Source organism: Pseudomyrmex gracilis, unplaced genomic scaffold (genome assembly GCF_002006095.1).
Source record: "Pseudomyrmex gracilis isolate BER0280 unplaced genomic scaffold, ASM200609v1 scaffold_591, whole genome shotgun sequence".
NCBI lineage: Eukaryota > Metazoa > Arthropoda > Insecta > Hymenoptera > Formicidae > Pseudomyrmex > Pseudomyrmex gracilis.
This window is the reverse complement of record NW_018021175.1, coordinates 12,127-35,008: the sequence shown is the minus strand read 5'-3', so window position 1 is coordinate 35,008 and position 22,882 is coordinate 12,127. Positions and strand designations below refer to the sequence as shown.

Genomic DNA, 22,882 nt, shown 5'->3' with positions numbered 1-22,882 from the left:
AAAATGTACAAGTATTTTTAATTTCAATGTGTAAACTTTTAGTTGTATCACGTGTGCAAAAAATAGTTTTAAAAATTTAAATGTGTGTTAAACGGACTTTAAATTTTATTATTTTCCCGAAATTAACAGAATGTAACATCTATTACATCAGAAATATATATTGAATTTATTGAACACGTATAGTAGCAGAGAATATGACAGTAATTTGTATACAAATATAGAAAGCGTAAACGTGTTTCAAATGGCAAGACAACGGCAATAATTGCTGATATAACGCCTAACCAGATTAATAGACAAAATAAAGAAGAGATTAACAGTTATTAGTTAGAGAACAAATAAGAAAGAACAAAGAAAGAACAATATGCTTGAAACGGAAGTTATAAATGTGTATTAATAAAAATCGTGACAGCTGAGCGAAATGAGCAGAGAGAGTTTTGTTCACGAATATGTGAAGGCAAAAGATTGTAATATCTAACAACGGCATATATATACTATATACGAGAAGGAATTTCGAAATTTCTGGGTACGGTGTTTAGGGAAGGAAAGTAAGCTTTGATGACGAATGGAAGAAGTGGACTGTGCATGGAAGTTTTTGTTGAAGTGAAGTAAATTTCATAGATAAGATATGTGGTTATGTACACACACACACAGCATATATATATATATGTATCTCACTGTGGAGGCTCAAACACAACAACTTTTGCGAAATTCAACATTTACGATAATTGCCTTCGCGTCGCACACGCAACTACATTCAATGGGCCGCGAAGCTTTTGATCGCGCAAAAATTACTCCACTCGAGTTTTCAGGATAATCCCCAGAGGAGAGAACACGGGGAAAGAGCTAAAAAGGGGAGAACGCGTGCCGTTGCGATAATTCCGTCGATACTCGAATCCGTCGTTCCGCTCTCTCCGCAGATCGTCATTAATAAAGTAAACGTGTTTTATAATGTTTGCGCGCGTAATCCTACGTACCGCTGCAGTCGATATTTATCGCAATACTGCTCTCGTTTCGCGATGTTTATTATCCGTGATCGGCCGAAAGTATAATGAATACGAGACGATGTTGAAGGCGCGATATTAATGGAATACTCGGATATACTCGCGAAATTAAACGCATTCCGCTATTTGCGAGACTACCGTGGAGAAGTAAATTATCTCTCTACAAGTAGATTACACGGACGCGACGATTATACTCGCTCAATGTGGAGATTACGAAAGGGATGATTAATAAGCACCCGAAACGACGCGTAGATTAGCGACAGTAGTATCACATTGCTCGTTGACGAAGTTTGATCCGTCTGAAGAAAACACGTCAAACGCTGGCTCCATTATATTCGCACGTAGTGTTTGCGTGACAACTCCACCTTTCTTTCCCAAAGTAGTATCACGTTCTCGATGATTTTTCACAATGCATCTGCTCGCACTTCAATTGTTACAATGGTCAAAATTTACGTGTTGAGCTTCGAATTTTGTTGTCTCGTCCGCTTTGATCGTTCCGATTGCGATATTCTATTTATTTCCGAATCTGAAAAAGTGGAAAACACATTTTCGAGCAACATTAAACTCATCGTGCCGTTAATGGTCGAGTAGTTTAGCGAACTGTCACGCAAACACTACGTGCGATAATGAGCCGGTGTTTGACATTTGTTCTTTTTACTGACGGATGCAAAACTCGTCAACGTGATGCCACCGTCGCTTTGTCTGTGCGTCATTTTGGATACTTGTCAATCGTCTCACGTATGTTGCATCAACATTCCACGGCGCACGTGTCATCGCGAAGTCAAAGAAGATAGAAGAAAGAACGCGATAATTGTCTTGGTAACGCAATTAGAAAAATACTTATGCTATAAAACTATTTACGTGTGTTTGCACAGGTGTAAGTTTTTTTGTTCTTCTGCGACACGCGGGTGACGTCAACGATCGCTGTTGACTCGATTTCGCGTTCATCCAAATGTTATCGATGTCCAAGCGCGAACGCCTTTAAATTAATGCAGACAGTAGAGAAACTCGCGCCTCGCGCTCGACCAAAACACGCACGCTCGTTTTAAACTAAACGAACGCGGCCCCATTTATCCGGGGCGAGCCGTAACTATCAATTTACCTATTTGTCCGGACGCCTATTCGCCCATTAATCTCCGTCGGCTGTCTAACGGGTGCCAAATTGCCCGTGTGTTGTGCACGGTCGCTTCCTTTTTCTTCATTCGTCCGTCAAATGCGCAAAAAAAAGAGTGTGCGCGTGTTCTCCTATTTTTTAGCATATTATTGATGAAATGCATTGTAATGCGTGTATACATCACTCGTCAAAGACAAATGGAGGATTTTCTGGTTTTGAATATTATGTAATTTTTTTTGTTTAATTCTCACGTGTGTGCGGTTATTTTTATCTGAAAGAATATTACGTGAGAAAGTGTGTAGTGTTTCACAATTTATCGCAAGATCGAAGCGGCGCGTTTTTCTTTCTCTCTGCGTTATTCTTACTCCGATTATATATTTATTCTCAATTCTTCCACGAGCTTGTATATTATTCTTGCATGTTGTAAAAGTGTGTGACGCAAGCATATGAAAGGCGCTGCATGTTGCTCGTGCACGAAAAAAAATAGAACCAATCATTCGAGGACGACGGAACGATCGATAGCGAATTTACATCGAGGAATAACGTCCTTCCGGGACTGCTATCCACACTGCATATGTGTGTGTGTGTGTGTATATATATATATATATATATATATATATACACACATATATATGTATATGTACACGTATATTCTGGTACGTAAGCGCCATATCGTACGTTGCAAAACCCAAAGTGCATTTCCTGCCGCGTGTTGAAACCGATCGCGTCTTTTTAATCCCGCGCGCGAACGATATTCCGGTAATCTTCCGCGGAGATGTATGTTCCGGAAGCGTAGGTTCGACATTAATTCCATTATTTTCCAACGATGTATAACTTGCCGTTTGTTTCGATTTAAATTTTATTCGCGGCGCGTAAAACGCGTAAACGCGTTTTGAAATTTTAACCGTTGCGAGAACTTGATAACACACACGCTGAAAATAGAAGATAGCGCGGGTTAACTTCGAAACACATTCTCAGGAAGCCAAAATTTCGAGCGTGTTCAAAATTTGCGTATATACAGGTTAAACTCCTTCTCTTTGTCTCTCTCTCTAAACTACTCCGCGTGTGTGTTCAGAATCAAATTAAGTTTGAAATTTACGGTAGGGCGTTGCAAAGTTAATCTGAACCATCCTGTACATTCGGCAAACTATACTACCACGACGTTGGTAGTTAAGCCGCGTGTGTTTCGCGTCCGAGAAACCATGCGGAGGAAGTTGTACAAGCACCCGGAATCACACACGGGGATGCAACGGAAATGTTGAGAGTTAGCTCCGAGGTTTGCCCGATGTATTGATCAGTGTCGGATCGGTTTGCCTAATTAAGCGATACACGTTTAGCGATATGCGTTTTAATAAAACAGACATGTAAACGATGCGAGCCAATATGATGAGCCGCGTGTTGATACATAATCATCATATCGATGGATCCGACCGTTGCCGACGACGATCCTACCGTTTCCCATTTTCGAGATTATGCCGGTCGAACGGTCGTTAATAATGTAAATCATCGAGGCCGGCTTTCTGTCAGCGTAAATCGCGCGTATTGACGCGAATCGAATCGGCTCATCAAAAGTCGCAATAAGTGTTAATGCGCCGATCGTTTCATTCGATTGCACGCACGCTTGCGTCCCGACGTATTATGTTCAGTAATACTTTTCGGAATTCGATGAAAGTGGTGATAATTAAAGAGAACTTTGTACTTTTTTGTGTACTTTTATGCGAGAGTTACACACGATAAAAAAAATAAACAAACTTTCTCTTTTTGCCAATACACAAGAAAGACGATATTTGCGACGAGATTTAATTGCTGTTAAAATAATACATCAAAATGTGCAAGAGATTTGTTTTGAATCTTTGTTTTTTTGCAGTCATAATGTCGTCAAAAGAAAAGTGCGCTTGCGATAAAAGAAAAAGATGATTAACATCCCCGGTGCGACACGCATACAAATCTGTAATTATGCGACTGCATCTGGCGTTCGTAAAACCTGAATACGGCAGTCGTCGCGCGAAATGATTATAATTTTGCTTGTGCGGAAAAAATATTGCACTTCAAAGGCCGAGATCTTGACATGGATCTCTGCCGAATCCGGTGGCGGTCTTGACGCGGCGGATGTACTTTTAATTAATTTATACCGTCGCGTCGGAACCAAGTTACGTTATTTTGAGCATCTGGAGCGTATCACGATGACGAGGGAAAGAGAGAGAGAGAGAGAAAAAAGAGAAAGATAATCTAACTCTCAACTCGCAAAACTTTTCGTATCTTTCGTGCGCCGAACTCAGCGGACTACTTGCGGCATTTGCGAGAAACTTACGATCATTTTACTTCCGTCCTCGTGTAAATAATAAGTTCGCGAGACAGTGGTTTCTTGTACGCGAAACGTAATTGCAGAGTTCCGCGTTTAAGGACGATTTAAATCGCAAAAATTACGTGTACAAGCGCGACACGAAAGATTTTTATTCATTGTACTCGGATATATGTGTATACAAAAAACGATTTCGTGCACTTCACATTATCGCAGCGGCTACGAAACGCGAGAACAGTGTGATTGAAATCCGCGACAAAAGTCGCAATTTTTCTTGCGTTGACGTGACGATCGTATTGAGTTGAATAATTTTTATTTAGTCTAATCAACAATCTTGGTTTTTATTCTGTCTATTTAATTTCGTTTGTGTCGAACTACTCGCAAAGTGCTTGAGACGACAATCCAAAAATATCGCACTTCTTTTGTGTTAAAACGGATGCGTGTTCCTAAGATCATCGATAATTGGCAAACACTCGTGCGCGAGTGGGCGCGATCGATCGAGCGAAGTTTACTCAGCGTTTATCGAAGCCGGCGCTGTGCAAATATTCTCTCTCCCTATTTATGTCGCTTGTCCTTCGCGCGGTCGGATCGACTAATCGATTTCTCACGTGAACGTTCTCTATCTTTGCAGTTTGAGATCCGAGCAGCCCAGCGGTCTGAGCACGGGTGGCGTAAGGCTGGAACTAAGCAAGGCTCTCGATCTCTGGGCCCGAAATTCCAGACTCACGTTCCAAGAGATCAACAGCGATCGCGCCGACATCTTGGTATACTTTCATCGGTAAGTTTTACTTAAAATTTTATCAAACATTTTTAGAGAAAGAGAGAGAGAGAGAGAGAGAAATTTGTAAAAAAACTTTTAAAAATTGTCAAAAATTTTGCTCCAGTTACGTTCGAAATTTTTGTTCATTTCACTACTCCGCGCATAGAACGCAAACGGCAGTAATTCAGTAATTTTATTCAGAGTAAACTTTTGCGTCACATAATAATTCCTAGCGCCGTTGTTATTCAGAGGTTATCACGGAGATGGATATCCGTTCGATGGCAGAGGTCAGATCCTGGCGCACGCGTTCTTCCCGGGCAGGGATCGCGGCGGGGACGCTCACTTCGACGAGGAGGAGATATGGTTGCTCGAGAACGACAGCAACGAAGAAGGTAAGTGGATCGGAATTTTCCGGTGGTTGAGCAAATTCGTGTAGCTCGGTCTTTAGATTCTTTCTCGAATCCGTCCCGGATTCTAAGGTCGAACTTGAGAGTTCGGTTCGGTATGTAATACCGCGGAAGGAAAATTCAAGCAATAAATAATGTATTGCGAGAAAGAGAAGGAAAGCGAACGAAATCCGGTTATTTGCGAACGAAAGCCGCTTATTCGCGATAAATATATTTTTGCTCGAGTTCGCTTAGATGATTTGAAATGTTTAAATAGTTAAATGGCCAAGTTCTCAAAATGTGTTTCCTCGTTTCTCTTCGGCATCTTTTCCGCGATAAACTTTCGCGCACTGCATCAAGCTGTTCGCGTTTTGGATGATGATGCGGCAAAACTCGGAGTTACCCCGTTATAAGACGCGGTTAGCTTTTGATGGAAAAAGGAGCTCGGAAAAGCGGTTCTTCGGTTCTATCAGCGCGTTATATCACCGTCCTGGATCGATATAAAACGCCGGATGGTATACATAAAGGTATTCACGGGCGATGTATGTGGACGTTCGTGGAAAATTGTTTGCGAGCTTCCTTTATCGACTTCTTTGACGCGTTTTCTTTAGTTAGCGCAATAAAAACGGCTTTGTCTCGAACGACGGAACGCGCGAAAAAGTATTGGATGGAGTGCCAAAGTTTCGATGACGGATTTAGTGACAGAAAATGGACCGAGTTTTTTTATTAAAAAAATTTTATTTAAAAGAACGATTTATTCATTCTTATCAAATAATCTCCCATTGTTTCCCATTATCTTTTGCTGTTGCACTCGGTAGAATATAAATAAATTGTTTTTAATAAAATTATTCGGTAAAATTATCCATTTTTCTATTGCAAAATATCCATCAAAACTTTTTCACTCACTCAATATAAGAGAAAATTGCTTTTCCCGAAGATTTTCGCTACAAACGCGTTATATTACGAGAAACTTGAAAAAGTCGCGATGTTTTGTGCGCCGAAGAAAGGACTTTCAATCTCTGTCGAGGTTTCATTACTTCTCATTTTCTCCGAGCAGGCTTTATTCGCATCGCGTTTCGTTACTCGAGAGAATAATTAGAGAGAATAATTAGCAGCGATTTGTATAATGCGGTTAACGGTTTATCGCAAACGCGGAGGAAACACAGCGTGAAACATTTGAATCGATACGCTCGTTTTCTCGTATAATACTGAGCGGTTGTCATCTTGTTCCTATCACTGTGAACGTTTGTTGCGCCGCATCTCGGTCGTTGCGACTTTCTGTATAACAAGTTTTTGCATTTTATTTACGCTACGCCACGCCATGCTCTTTTCGACCGCAGTCGGAAGTTTCCCGCGATGGAAAATGAGCATCGTAAAAATACGATTTCGAGGTAGCAGCTATTTTTTCCCGACGAGAACTAATTTTGCCCGAGCAAATTCGCTTCGCGGAAATAAAATTGCTGCGTCGCAACGACGCGAAAAGCTGACCGCAACCAAAACCGAAACTCTCGAAAGTTTGTTGCCGTAATTTTGTTAATTGCCGTAATTTTTAGAAACGTAGTTCGTAAACATGTAACATTCAAAAAAATGTATTAAAATGCACAAATGTGTGCGATCGAACATCTTATCGTCGCAATTATATAATACGTACAAATAAATCTCGCAGAGAAAAGTACTAAAGACGCGCGCGCTTCGACTAAGTTTATTATTTGATAGGAAAATATTCATTGCCAAACTACGAAAAGAACAGAAAATAAAAGAACAGAAATAGAAATTTAAAACAAAATTAAATAAATACTAGTAAAAGAACATCTTAACAATTAATTTTTGAATGTAATAATATTGAGAAAATCTAATCAGAAAAACGTGATTCTTTTAATTGAAAGTTCAAGGCTTTGTTCTTGGGAAGCAAATTTTCTTCCCGTTTTAAAACGAGTGAAGATTTTCTTGACCGGATATTTGAAACTTTCGCTTTAACTCGTACGTTAAGCGCTTAACGCGGTTAAAGTTCAATCATTACGTGTTCTTCGTAGCCGGGAGTTAAAATTTTCTCGGTGAAACTTTAATCGAAACTCTTAATAAGGGCATCGTTCGCTCGGTCGCCGGCAGCAACACAACACCCCGTAAATCCCCTGCAAACGCGGTTCCGCGGCACTTTTGCAAAAGCCGTCAGCTAATTTTCTCATTCCGGAGAAGAGTATAATTTAACCGCCGTCACGTTCGAGCCATTAATTAACCGTATTAATTGAATCGTGTCGCGCGTTGTCGGAAATCGGATTCATCTCTTCGGCGCAATTGTTTCGCCGATTATTATTTAGGCACAATCCTTCGACCATCGGAATATTCCCGTATTCCTATATAGCCGTCGTTGATATCGCACCCGCTTAGCTCTCGAGTCACATTCATAGTTCCATTAGCATAGTTATAACTATTGTACGTTATGCTGCAACATTAGAGCTTTCTCTCTTCATATATATATCTATATATATATATATCTCTGTGTCATTATCAGCCACTGCACGCGTATTCAAATTGCTAATTTCAGGAAGTCGACGACGAGACGTCGAGAGCTACTACGATTTTTAGCTCTAATTCGCGCGTGAAGCTGACGTATTTTGTAGATAAATAACTGAGAGTTTTTAGATTTTATTAATTAATTAATTTAGTAATAATATTGTGTGTTTTACGTGAAAAAAGAGAAGAAATTTCAAAAAAAAAAGAATTGGTCTAGTTGGAGGAAAGTTAAAAGGAGTAGCGAGCGGTGAGGAGTTCTGAAACGTATACTGCAACTTCTCGATAAACGTCTTGATTTCGGTAAGATAGTTATCGGAGTTGGTTTTCTTGTTGGTCGAACTGAGAGCACCCCTTCAGGATATCGATGTACAGCAACTAAAGGAATTAAGATTTCTCCATTGTGCGACGAAGCGGATGTTTCGTGTGAAAGCATTAAAATTTTAAGGTACGCGAGGTTTTTAATTAAAAAAAAGAAAAAAAAAACAAGATTTAAATTCCGCGATATTCTTATTTTTGCATGCATTGTTTTTCTCTTTTCTCTTTTTTTTAACGCGTATCTTGCCTTCGGGAGATTTTGAAATTCACAAACAATTTCACTTGCCTTCTTCGCGCGATTGTTAGAGCGAGATTTTGAGAGAGATTTTAACTTTAAGATAAAATATATCACAAAGCACTGAGAGAAAAAAAGTTAAATTATAATAACAATAAGAAAATACAATTTGTAACTAAGTAATATAAAGTCAGTCCAGAGATACCAGGTTTCAAATCCATTCGAGATAATTGTCAGCAACGATTGTTTCTCTACAAGTTTATTTCTTCTACTATAAATAATTATAAAAGCACAAGTAAGTTTTAAACAAAATATCAAATTATTCTCATGTGTAATTGTTTTGTTCCAGCAACAAAATATTCTATTTTCACTTTACGAATCTTTGTACATCGCACATGCCTGAAAATTCAACAAATTAATATCCGTGAAAATCAACGTCTAGTTGTTGGTTTCCACGTGTCAACAAATAGTTTTTTGCGTTTTTTATTAGCAAAACTTTGTTTACTAATAAACAACCAAAAACATTTTTTCTCAGTGAGGAAGAGATAAAATTTATCTCGCGGATCAGGGAGATCGCGCAATCTAGGAGATCAGTGTGCGCTACGCTCATTCAATTACTATTAGCGATCTCTCTGCAGAATGAACCTCCCGCGAGACGTAGATTACACAACGTGGCTCGCAAATCACGTTGTATCCTGAGTTTCTCACTATTTGCAAAGACGACGGCGCGACAGGAAATCTCGTACTCGTGGGAATGCGGCGTCAGCGACGCGACATTAGCAATTCATAACTGACATAACTGCGGTCGGATGTCACTCGCAAATCGGTTACATTTGTTCCTTGTCCACGATGTGTATCGTCCTCTCTCTCTCTCTCTCTCTCTCTCTCTCTCTCTCTCTTTACGACATCGCGCACCATATAACTGGGTTAATTTAAAGCAAAGGCCGCATCTCTCGCTCATTAATGACATTTGCCTAACGAGAATTATTAAGCGTTTGGTGTGCAAGACGATACACCTACCTTGTGCTACTCGCTCATTCGGGCTAATAACTTCTGAGTGACCACTTGTGAGTGTCAGTCGGAGTTGAGAGAGTTCGCAACACTTGACGCGACGAAAAGACAAATTTACATCTCGAAAAAGATTCATTTCAAAGCATAAAGAAACACACATGTTTATTATTTATACAGAAATACAGATTCACAATTTCCCTTACATCGCGTTTTTCGTTCGACACTTCGTTCGTTAACCGACTTTGACTTCGCATATTGTAGTGTTAAATAATTCCTCGCGCACACGTTCAAAGTTTGTCCGACTTAAAAATCTCGTTGTCTCGTCTTCAGTCACGTCTCCCGCTCGTTAAATTCGCGAGAGATGAATACAGTAACCTAAGAGGGAGAAAGAGACCGTATCTCTTCGTGGAATATGGCGAAAGTTTTCTCGTTGCGGTACGCTGCACATTTGTCTTTCTAGTAATATCTCGCTCCCTGCCGGTAAGAAGTCTCGACACGACTCGAAAAAACTACAGAACGTCGTGTTACACAAAACGATAAATGATAAACGCAAGCGAGTTTGGGTTTTTTTTTATACAGCTTTATCGCTTCGTGTAAAACCGTGCGATATAAACCAGAAGCTTACGAGTAATATCCTTAATAATTCGCGAACGATCTTGTTTTTATGCGGGTTATTTTTTTATTACTTCATTGTCTATAAAATATGTATATATATGTGTATAGATATGATGACACTGCAAGCTATCTCTCGGTGATGTAAAAACACGATATAATATTTTCTATTAGATCTTTGGTGGATATAGGAAAATAGAGATAAGATTATTTTCTTTTACAAAAGTTTTTAAATCTGTCATAAAGTTTCATCACTCTGGATTCACTCGTTCGTAGATAGTTTTTTTTATACAACTAGCACAACACAGGCGCGCGCTACGCGCACGCTATTGTTATTTTTATTTAACGTGTTGTCAGTGAACACAACCTGTCACCGCGATGACAGATAGTATATACGTCTTATAAACCATATAATACACATATGAGAAATGTCAGAAATAACGCATGAAAATCAAACTCAAAAAATAGTGAGAGAAAAAAGTGGAAAAACAACACGTGACAAGGAAAAGGGTAAAAAAGAGAATATTATATATATTATATGTAATATTCTATATCTATATATAATACACACACATACGCATATATGTATATATATATATATATATACCGTAATCACGTGACCGAAGTCAGTAACACCGCCGCAGTCGCGCGGCCGAGGTCAGTGACTCTACCGCAGTCGCGCGAACGAGGTCATTGACCCCCCCCCCCAAGGTTGCGCGGCCGGGTCAGTGACCTCCCCCACCACGGTCGCGCGGCCGAGGTCAGTGCCCCGCCAAGGCCGCGCGGCCGAGGTCAATGACCCCGCCAAAGCCGCGCGACCGAGGTCAGTGACCCCGCCAAAGTCACGCGGCGGAGGTCAGTGACACTGCAGTATGTATATAATACATATAATACAATATAAAGTATAATATTATAAATATATAACAAATTATATGTATAATATATATTATTTAATATTATATATATATAATATAAATTACATTCACGTTATTTTCACGTGTTGTTTTTTACTCTCTCGATCTTACCGATTCGATTCGATTCCAAACGCGCACTTCTTGGTACACATGCCTTTTTTAATATAGGATTGTATAAATATTCTGCAGGTTTTTGAAAACAGAAGTTTTGTAAAAAAAAAAAAAAACAAACAAAAAGCTAGATTTTATAACGACTGAATATGCGAAAATTCGATATATTAAATCGCATCGCAGAATTTTCTCGACAATATAACCAATAATTCGGGACTGTCAATTTTTCCAGCATCGACGATCTTCGTATCAACGCGATCGCTTTACGATTCTAGCACATATCTGGAAACGTACTTCCTTGATGCGAGTCGGAATTGAATCGCAATGGAACGAAACGGAACGAAACGAAGGCGGAGATTCCGTGGCGGCTGCAATTCCCGATGCAATTGCCCGAAAGACTCGGCACGCGAATGTAAAAACAGCTTCGACACGGGTTTTCCTTATTAAAACCCATCTCTCAAGACAGTTGAATAAATAAAGAGCGAGAGTTGAAAGTACTTGCAATTATTTATTTCTGAAAAAAATTGATGCATTCAAATTGATGCTGAAAAGCGTAAAACTTAGAATAACAAATTGTCATATGATAAGTACAATAAATTGTGTGATTTTGTTTTTTACACTCAAGCAATAAGCCTCATCTTTTTAAACAACTTTCACGTGCGAATTCCGGAGTGCAGTATATAGAAATAAGAACAATCCCACGAATCTGTATGTCATTTTTGTTTCGCATTTCGTTCTCACACACGTACACAAATATTTTGTGGTTAGCGTAAAAACGCAAAGCTAGTATGGTATATCATGCAAATAAGACGCGGATCTTAAATATCTTCATTTGATTCTTTCAGGAACCAGTCTGTTTGCGGTGGCCGCTCATGAATTCGGCCATTCCCTGGGACTGGCGCACAGCTCGGTTCAGGGTGCTCTTATGTACCCTTGGTATCAGGGACTGAGCCCCAACTACGAGCTACCGGAAGACGACCGGCACGGAATTCAGCAGATGTACGGTAAGTAATTATTTATTATTTATTAAGTAATTAATTAACACGTTGAATGTCGAATCAATTTTACATGACTTGCCCAAGGCGCCAGAATGAATTGTTTGTTATTCGATGCATGTGGCACATCGCCGATCACCGATGATCCCCACGGCGCCACTGACAAATTGAGCGGCGGTCACCCGTACGGCATTCAATGTGTTAAAATTCGTTAAATTTACTTACAGAAACAAAACTTGTTTAAAATATTTATATTAATAATAAAATTGCAAAGTTAATAAAAAAGATATGCGCGATCTTGTTTTTTTTTAATTTACTATAAAAAATTAGGATAGTATAACATCATATAAAATAATAAAGTTTTTTTATAAGCAAACACAGTACTAAGAATCAACCATTATCATTTGATTAACATTCGCACGTCGGCTACTTCAGTCTTCGAGCTTTCTTCGCGCACGCGGCGAGAATTGGGAGCGAACTGGCGAGATGTACGGGCGGTTTATCTCGATCGTAAAACTCTCGGTGAACGGCGATATAGTACCGGCAGATTTATAGCAGGTGTTATCGGAGGTCGCGCGGCGAGAGAGGAGTGAACACTATCTGTTTGCGTAGTGTTTGAATTTCGGAATTTTGGGCACGTTACCGTGACTGCCGTGTAAAGGCGATGCAGCTGCAATCGGCTTCGTAAATGCCGCGACATAACGCTATAGCGTGCCATCCGGCAATTCAGTATATTAGAAAAGTTGCTTGCTCTTTATGGCCCGCCTCGACTCGCGACAGGGACGCGGGGAAATGTGAGATAAACTTCCGATTGTATGGACGATAAAAGTGTTTTTAATGATTCTCAACTATTTTATTAATATATTGGGGTGGTTGAACAAACATGACACAGCTAAAACAAATACACATTCTGGAGAATAAATTATTGTAAATACTTTTTCGACAATATTATTTTACATGCATTAAATTATTTGAAAGTAGTAACAAACAAATAAATAACTAAATATTGTATCATTAAGTACGAAACTTGACATATATATATATATATATATATATATATAATACATTGGGTTTTGCATACAAGTAAATAAAGTGAATCTCTGAAATTACATATGTATATATGTATCACTTCTGTGTATGTTGTATTTTGACATGCATTATTCAAGCTTTGCAGCAATCTCGGCTAAAACTCAGAACTATATATCGCAACATGTGCCGTGGATCATTGCAATATCCACTATTGCTTAAATTACCCGTGTCATTTCGTTTCGCGCGCAACAGAATCGCAACTTGAGCATGTCGAAAGTTGCTTTGATCGCGCATTCGTGGAAAATAGCTTAATTGTATTAGTCTGGCCGCGCTGCTGGTGCACACGGAAATGTTTCGCTGTACAGAATACGAAATGTTTAGAACTAGATAAATACACTGCTGAGATACAGTTACAAAAATTATCGGCTTCTATAAATATAGTTCCTATTATTATAATATATGTATACAAAACCAATATTTATGCATACATATAAATATATATAAAAATATATATATAACATGTATTAAAGGCTATCACGGATAAAATTTTATCCCATGCGGATTTCGTTTTAATGGTATTAAAAAACGTAATCACTGGCAACACTAATTTTATGGATATTATTCACACGATCAGACTTTTATGACGACTTTTTTGATTTCTAAATTAAAAAAAATATATACTAGAATGACATTTTACCCATGATAACATTAATATGATTTTGTACGATAGCTTTTAAGGAGTAAACAAGAAATATTGGATAGGTTTTATGTTTTTTTACATATAAAACCCAATATATAAAAACCAATTTGTGCTGCAAGGTAAAAACGAGAATAAACGAAAAGTATGTATTGAGACACTCTATATATAACTGTGTAATCATGTTCATATAAGCACCTGCGTACCGGAGTGCAATGTCGGAAATTTGAATTTTGGGCAAGGATCTGTGTGTCTCGTATAGTCTCGCAGTAGATGGGGTAGTTTGTAGTCCGGTAACCGGGTAAAGTTGCTTTCAGTAGCAAGCACGTTCGATAGTCAGCCATCGCAGTAGCGAACCGCAGTTGCGCTCGCCAGATACCACATAGTGCTTCAACAACCCTCGTAGTTTTTTTTACACACCAATCGTGAAGCATTGAAAAAACGCGCAAGCGTATAATGAAAGAATAAATGCAACAAAGGGACTATCGCGGAGTCTCGCACAATAAATCACAGCGTGCAGTTCTTCCTGAATTTCGGATATTATTTCAAACGTCAGTCTCTATTTTACATATTTCCAAAACATTACTGTTAATTTTACTTGCACTGAGTGTACATATAATGAAAAAATACATATTCTTATAAATATTAAATGAGCAAAACTTTTTTAACTTTGCTAATATGTATATCGAAAACAAATATAAAAGTAAAGAAAGAGAGAGAGAGAAAGGAAGAAAAGGAATCTTTGACATATAAAAAGTTTTCCTCTTCTACGACGTTTGTTCTGATTTCTCGCGCTACTACAACGCTGGTAATGAGATAGATGGCAAAAATAATGCATCGTATTGTTCAAATAAAACTGTCGGAGGTACGTGAAGAAAAGACACAAGTGAGTTTCCGGCTCGATGCGAAGTTTGAAAATAGAGAAACTTTCGACTCGACGTTTCCAGCTGCGTGACTTCCCGGCGTGTCTTTATGTAGTTGGCTTTATAACGTTGTAAACAAGGGAAAACTCGAAGATGTTACACGTATTACATCCGCAGATAAATATTATATGTGCGGGCATTTCCGGAGCAGCAAGTGTTGCGCACTGCGATTCCATAACCTTTGACACATAAAAATAAATTGCGAGAAATTTTATTACGCTTTTTATTTACACATTTTACATTTCTCAAATTTTGTTTTGCCTCTTTGAGAGTTGGCACTTCTCCCGCATTTTGTATTATACACCGTTAATATTATTCTAACGCAATATTCTCTCTCTCTTTTTTTCTCGCGCTTTGCCAATTAAAAATAATTTTTCAAATTAAGTATCAAAGTTAGTTAGTCGATACAAGTTAATATGTCGGATGTATAATACAAGTCGATACAAGTCGATACAATTTAATATGTCGGATGTATGATTGTGCAGTTATATATGTTTATTTGCTTTCTTTAAACGTATAAATTAATACACACATTAAATTTAATTCGAAAATTCACATAAAGCTTGGTTTGCATTTTATATATATATATATGAAATGTTGAATTTAAATTGTTGTAACTTTTTCAAAATATTACGTTGTCGCCATTTTCTCAAACATCGACATTTTCTTCGGTCTTTCGATTCAAAGAACCAACGACCGTCGTAGCATTCGTGCAACATATCATTCGAGTGTATCCATATCTCCGCGACTATACACACGCGAGAAATGCATCCGCGCGATGATGCACTGGCGTTCTCGTTACGGGCCGCTATTTTTGGCCGTGCCACGGGGGTGAAATGAAACGTGAATAAAATATAAAGAATGACCGGGTTCATGCGCGCTTTCCACTCCACTCTTCCTCCTCCTAGATCCCACGGGAATGTATGGATGGCAGCCGCCACACGCTGCGGAAGGAAGAGGGAGTGGTGATTTAGTGTACTGCGACGAGGAGCTTTGCCTGGGGTTCTCCTGGGGGATAGCGAATGCATTTCGATCGCGCCACACTCGCCCGGCTTTCCCCACCTTCGCCCGTTTTCCATCTGTCTATCAGCATTATCCTCTCTGCCTTGATCTTCCTAAGCGTTCGTTCGCTTGTTCCGTGTTGCGTCCCGAACACTTTTCCGTTACATTGAAGCATCTGACTGTGCGAGTTTTATTTTAAACTCGGGAAAAACGTTGACACAACGGTATTAAATACGCAAGACTCGTGGCTCGTTAAGTGATCCGTTGAAGTAAGAACTTTTTGCGTGCGAGAAGGACGACAACGCGAGACAAACACAAACGTTAAAAATAACTACAATAAATATATCAAATTATTATATTTTTCTTGATTAAATTTTTTTTTAATAGTATTTTCTATGCTACAGAAAAACTACTTGTATTTGTGAAAATATCTATAAATTATTTAACACGTTTATTTTATGTGATTTGTCACTCATTGTTATCTTAGTAATGTCAAGTGCGTTAACGAATCTATTATTATTGTTTAAATAGCAAGACTCAAGGAACAAACAAAACAGCTGTTTTCATTTGCTATCTAGCTATATCCTCGTTCGTTTTCGTCCGCCTTCCATTTCTAGTTTACCTCGCTCGTATATTTTTCTCGCTCTTGTTGTCGGTGGTAAACGTATTACATGTACTACTGTCGCGCGGAGACGCGCATTTGTCTTCGCTGAAAGGATTCGCCATCGACGAGCGCGCATTTGCTTTTGCTGTCGTCTGGTCTGGGTGCAGTTGCATTGTCGTGCGCAAACAGCGCGACAGCAGCAGAAACCAACCCCGGTTTTGCCATAATAGACAGAAAGAAAGCGGATCTTATTCGCGTCGTAATTGCGGTGCTTTCCCTCTTTCAGCATATTGAATGTCGCGTTTCGCTATTCTTTCGTACAATTTCAGTGAATCAGTTATTTCGAAAATACACTCGCGAATTGAACGCGGAACTGAAGAGCGCAGCGTTATTTGACTTTGTAGTTTTTCGCAGACTTGTTCACAAAAAACAGGATTAATAGATTAAATTTCAAAACGGATAAAACTCTCTTTTCAAGATTAGAAAATATGCGAATTAATAATTACACGCAATCCGCTTATATTTTATATTTTTCTTTTTTTGCGAAACGATCTCTTCGAGTTTTACACACGAAAGAGCGACAGCGCGCTTGTTTCCCTTTGAAATATCGCACATTTTTGCGAGAATAAAGTTCCGCGCGATGTAGTTCCGTGTAAGAATTGGCACCGTAACTTTTACGTGGGAATAATAAAACCGTAAGCTGCTATACGTACGTTATATGAAATATTTATGATGCGACTGCGCTCACGCGAAGATTCCAGCGGAAGTACGAAAAAAGACCTTTCTAGAAAAAAAAAAAAAAAACATCGAAAACGTGACGCATTTCTTCTTTCGCAGTTTTTTAACCTGTAGCTTATGTGCGATCTTTTTGTCGAAAGAATAGAAGAAAACTAATATAATAAAACATATAAAAGTAATGTGTGATACAACTAATATTTATGTTTTCACAACTGAATAGATTTTTGAGATAAAACACGCGACAATAATAACCGCAGTTTTAATATTCGCGTTCGTAAAACGCGATCAGTTCTTTTTTTTTTCGCGTCGCTAGACCGATCTTTCGCAAAGTTACAGCGCCCTCTTGCTTCACGCGCACACCCGATTTATGAATGAGGAAGCGCGCGCGGGGATGGGAGGCGTGGGATAGGTCGCGGCTACTACGCGCGTACGCACAGCTGATTCGTTCGGTCACGTGACCACATCAGCTGTTCGCCTCGCGCGACTCGCGCGGATGAGTCGATTGCGCGCGTTTTCCTCAAATCGCGAATATTTTCGGCGAGAAAAGTTGTCATGAACTCAAACAAATCGCATATGAAAGTCGAAACTGCGATGCATACGACACACGTCAAGTTGTATTGCTACGATCGAAACGGCTTTCGCGAAATGTTAATTCTAAGTTATTTCAGGATTGTGTTATATGTTTGTATTATTTAGATGTATTTCGTTTGTAATTATAAATAACATATTCTTTTTGATTTTATACATAAAATATGTTAAATAAGAATTTTGTTATAAATTAAACCATATAAACAATTTTTGTTTTCTCACTTTCTCTCTCTTGTGTCACTCGGCGCAAAACATAAATCCGCGCAACGACCTCTTAAAAGATATTTCGCCGATGTGCATACGGTTTCTCGCTGCCGCATTTACGACGAAGTTCTCCGTTTGCGTTCTTCGCTTACATTCCTGTCGCGTTCAAATTCTCGCTTTTGCTTTATCCACTCTCTCTCTCTCTCTTTCTCTTGGCAACCGACATTATTTTATCCTTTCTCCTTTGGACTAGCGGGTGTTTCCGGCATGCAGACCGTTTTGTCCTGACGTCGCGTTCGGGAGATGAAAGCAAATGGTCTCTCTCTCTCCATTTCCTTCATCCTTCCGTCCGTTTTCGTCGAATTATGCGGAAACGCGAGTTTTTTGCTGCCCCGAAAAGGATGCGGCCACTTTTCTTTCCTTTCTCTCTCTGCGCGCGAAGAGAATATTCTCCAAGAGAATACGTTTCATATCGACCGCGCAACTCAAACCAGCGATTCAGCAGGCAAATCGAGATTTTCAACCTGGTGTCTTCTCTCTTCTTCTTGGAGACAATGTTCGCTTTAGCCAACTATGCTGTTGTGTCGCAATAATGGAGTCGTGTCTTCAGCGACTTCGTCGGTAACTACGTAGAAAGAAAACGTGTATGAAAACAATGAAGATTTCTCTCGTCTATTCTTTTCCTCTTAGATGCTGCGCGCGATTTTTCATTAGGTTTTCGATTTTTTATGTATACTTTTTTAAGTAATTTATTACATATTTAAACAAGTAAAAAATTTAACGCTTTTAAATATCAATAATGAATATTTTTATATGTATATGTGTCAAAAAGAGAAAAAGTCAATTTTAGAAAATTTAGTTTTCTTGACATTAGCGTTTTAAGTCTAATTTGCGTATATGTCTGTGTTTTCGCGTTGTTTATTTTTTTTTTGCGTGATGATAGACACTCCATTGTATTCGCGCGAAAAACCTCGCACGACCTTGTATTTTTCTCCCTTCATTATTACACTTTCTGTGTTTCCGTATCTTGTTTTTGCGAGTGTAGTTGCGCGCGCGCGCGAAAGAGAGAAAAAGAGAGAGAGAGAGAGAGAAAACTGTTTCTGGAGCGCGCAATAAACCCCATTCAATTCTCTTTCTCTCTGTCTTCCGTACCGCTTTATTAACGCTAGGGCGATTCGCGATCCACAGGGAAAGAGAAGATAAATACGTTTCCGTGCGGAGATGCGCGTATTCGCGTTGAAAAAGCGAGCTCTCGCGCGGAAACCCAAGAGAGCGGGATGGTCATCAAAGTATCATTTGGATCCTTCAATTATCATCCTCGCGTTGCCGTCCCGGCGGAACCAGCTTGTTACCCACCCTAGTGGATCTCGTCGGTCATTTTTTTGCATCTCCGTTATTCTCCGCTAGGAGTACTTGTCTTCAATGCTACAGGAATATATAGTGAATTGTAATTTTAACTCCTCTTGAAAAAAAAAAAAAAAAAGAAAATCTCCTCAGTGCCAAAACATCTGCATATAAGTTTTATTAATTTGAAAAACTACATAAAAATATGGAAATTATATAAAAGTAAATATGTAAAAATTAAAATTAAAATGTTATTAGAATATTATTTCTAATATGTTTTTCCAACAATGGAAAAAGTTCCATTGTTGGAAAAACATATTGTATACTTACTTTTTCGAAAATAATAAACGAGTTACGTTACGTTATCTTATCACAGTTCTTAATATCAGAGAGAAAGAAAGAAGAAAAAGCAAAGAGAATAGAGAGTGAGAATAGATGAACGTTTTGTTGAAGCATTGTTCGCGGTCTAATTTCGTAAGTGCAGGTGGTAATAAAAGTTCGCGCTGATAAATAATACAATGGCAGCGCAATGCGCGGTGAATAAACGGTTTCTTTTGATCAGCCAATTATGCTCAATCGACGATACATTCTGCGATTGCTCTGCATCGATTGCCCTTTTCGTCCCTTCTTGCTTTGCTCGAACGCGGTTGTAATTTATGTTCGCTGTAAACTCGCGCGAATTTCTCCGAAGGACTTTCTTAATTCTGTTCTATAGAAGGGATGGAAAAGAAAGAAAATGCGGAACAAAAAAAGAAAAAAAACTAACGTTGGTAACGAGTTGCGACGCAATGCGCGCGCGAAAGGAAGTTACTTCGGAAATCTGCGAAGTTCGCCGACGGTACAGGCCGCGATGATGGCGCCCGAAAGCGGAAAACTTGAGAGAACTGTTGTTAAACATGGCATAATTCTCTCCGCTTCAGCTGCTGCAACTACAATAACAATACGACCAGAAGTATCACACTTTCGCTAAGGAACGCGCCGCACACAAAAGAAGAAAATTCCGTGCGCATCTACCTATTTTTACTGCTTTACTGTAAGAAAACCTATATTTGCTGCATTCTTTTTTTCTGTAAAAGTTGTTCGAATTTAATTCGTTACTTAACATTTTGTATCAAGTAAATTTCTTTCCACACATGTATATTTAAAATTTATGAAATTTCACAATTTTTTTATAAATTGAATTTATTTCTCTTTCTCTTGATGCAGAAGAATCAAATCATCGCAGTTTTCTCTCAAGCTTAACATTAAATGTTCGAAACGAGACAAAACTTCGCGTACTCGGACGGAGAAAGACATTATCGTATTCTGAAGTCTGCAAAGTCGAAGGAAATAGTCGGAACGACTACAAAATACGGCCCAAGTTCGGGACACGAAGGTCAAAATCGAGAAAACGGTCCATACGATAAGGTCTTTTATTCCAGACACGAGGGCGGTGGTTGGAACGGAATCTCGTGTGCGGAATCGCGATGGTTTTTCCTGATATTTTATGGGCAAGCGGCGGGCAAGGGCGTCGACAGCATATATCACACTGGATGGAACCAACGAAGAGCCACACATTTTACGTCGCAATTTCGCTGTAAATTTTTATAATCGCGTCACATTGTTCTAATTTATAACGTATTGGTAAAACTCTATTAACTTGATATTCTTTTTCTTTTTTAACTCAATATTCGCGTGTACTGAACGTAAAAATTACATGTATGCGTTCATGTTGAAGAAACCTGAACTGTCCATAACAAGAAACTTAAGCTTTCTTGAGTATTTAACTCTCGCCCGACTCTCCCTCGTGAGAATTTACGTGCTCCTTTCTCTATTACTTGGAGTGACCCTCGCAGCTGTTGTCTTGCTGCGATATATTCTCCTTTGCTCCATAAACTGGATCCATTTGTTAAGTCTATTATGAACTTGTTTTGATGTCGAGTAAGCATTGACTTAAATCAGAGTTTACCCTGTTAAATGTCATTTCTTAGTCATCGTTTCAGAAGAAATGTTTTTCAGAAGACAAGAGAAAAAATGTTGAAACATATATTTTTACAAAATTTTTTTCAACGCGTTCAAATTACTATTGCAATTATTATATTTGAAGAATGCAATATTAAATCTATTTTACATCTCGAATTTTTTATTGTAGAAATGTTTATTTGTCAGTTTTTTTACGATTAGACCGCATAGAATACAATATTGTTTTTTTGGTGTTTTTTGTTTTGGACGAAGTAAAATTGGAAATGCAATGCGAAATGGAGAATGTGAAACGTCAACATTGCTACACGTGAAATTGTTAACAAACTCCAGTCTCTCTAACAAAAATAAAATGCCAAATTGTTTGAAAGTTTCGAATACGTTGCGCCTCGGAAAAATAAATGAGTAAATAAATTATTTTCTTTATATATGTGTGAGCACGCGGCACGGTACAAAATACTGTTGATAAAAAAAATGCGTTGACAATAACGCAATCAAGAGTTAGTAGAATTTTTTCCAGAAAAAAACGTCTTTTTCTCTAGAAAATTTTGCGAAATTGATTTACTAACGGAATATCGATGAAATCGCGAAAACAACCATTTTCTTCAGTTCATCAAAGCTCCATAAATTACAAGTCCGATCAACACGAGTTTTCTCGTAGCAAACAAGCTTCCGCAAACCGCAACACAGTTTTTCCTCTCTCTCTCTCTCTCTCTCTCTCTCTCTCTCTCTCTCTCTCTCTCTCTCTCTCTCTCTCTCTCTTGATTTCTCGTTTTGACGGAAAAGCTTTGTGATCTATTGTTCTGTATGGCCCGAGGCTTCGATTTCCATATCTGCTTTTCGGAATGTCTCTCTGCTTCGTTTCAATCAAACGGCACTCAATGACGATGCCGTTGATTTCACGTTGGATCACACTAAAGAGAATATATGGAAGGCGCGCGAATCTCTGACTTTAAACACACTTTTCATCAAGTGTGAAGATTTGTAAAGTGTAAAATACATTGTTGTATATTTTTATAAGAAACAGAAAACAAATTGGAAAAAATTGTAAATAAAACCGAAAGAACGAAAAATATTATCGTGTAAAAAATATTTTTTTCACGATAAAAATCTAATAAAATATTTCGTTAAAAATAAGAAAATTATTGCTACAATATATATGTTATAGAATATTATTAATCGATTCGACGTATTTCCGCGATCTGAATTACTTAACGGCGCGCCCCGTTTCAACCTGTAAATACACTTAGGATTTACAATGATCGAAGCACATTTTCTCGTTGGAACGCGATCATCTCGAGAGCAGCGACGACGTCTCAAAAGCGATTTAATCCGGCAAAGCTCTTAAACCGCCCACCCGCATACCGCAATTTGTGGATTTTTCCCGGTCTACTCTGTACTTCTCAGTGAAAAATTCCGAAGGGAAAAGAACTAAATTAAAAAAAAAAAGCGGAAAAACCGCTTTCGGAAACTATACAAAAGTTCTTTTGTCGAGGAATAATGAAGAACAGGTTGAACACGCTT

General features: G+C 38.6%; 1 protein-coding gene across 1 annotated transcript in view; it reads left to right on the top strand.

The window, feature by feature from the left end:
* LOC109861127 (matrix metalloproteinase-2-like) overlaps nucleotides 1-22,882 on the top strand; it is a 53,392-nt gene that overhangs the window by 21,497 nt on the left and 9,013 nt on the right. The window contains exons 2-4 of the mRNA XM_020440643.1: nucleotides 5,049-5,195; nucleotides 5,427-5,569; nucleotides 12,121-12,279. Of these exons, the coding sequence (XP_020296232.1) occupies nucleotides 5,049-5,195; nucleotides 5,427-5,569; nucleotides 12,121-12,279 (449 nt within the window). The remainder of the gene's footprint in view (nucleotides 1-5,048; nucleotides 5,196-5,426; nucleotides 5,570-12,120; nucleotides 12,280-22,882) is intronic.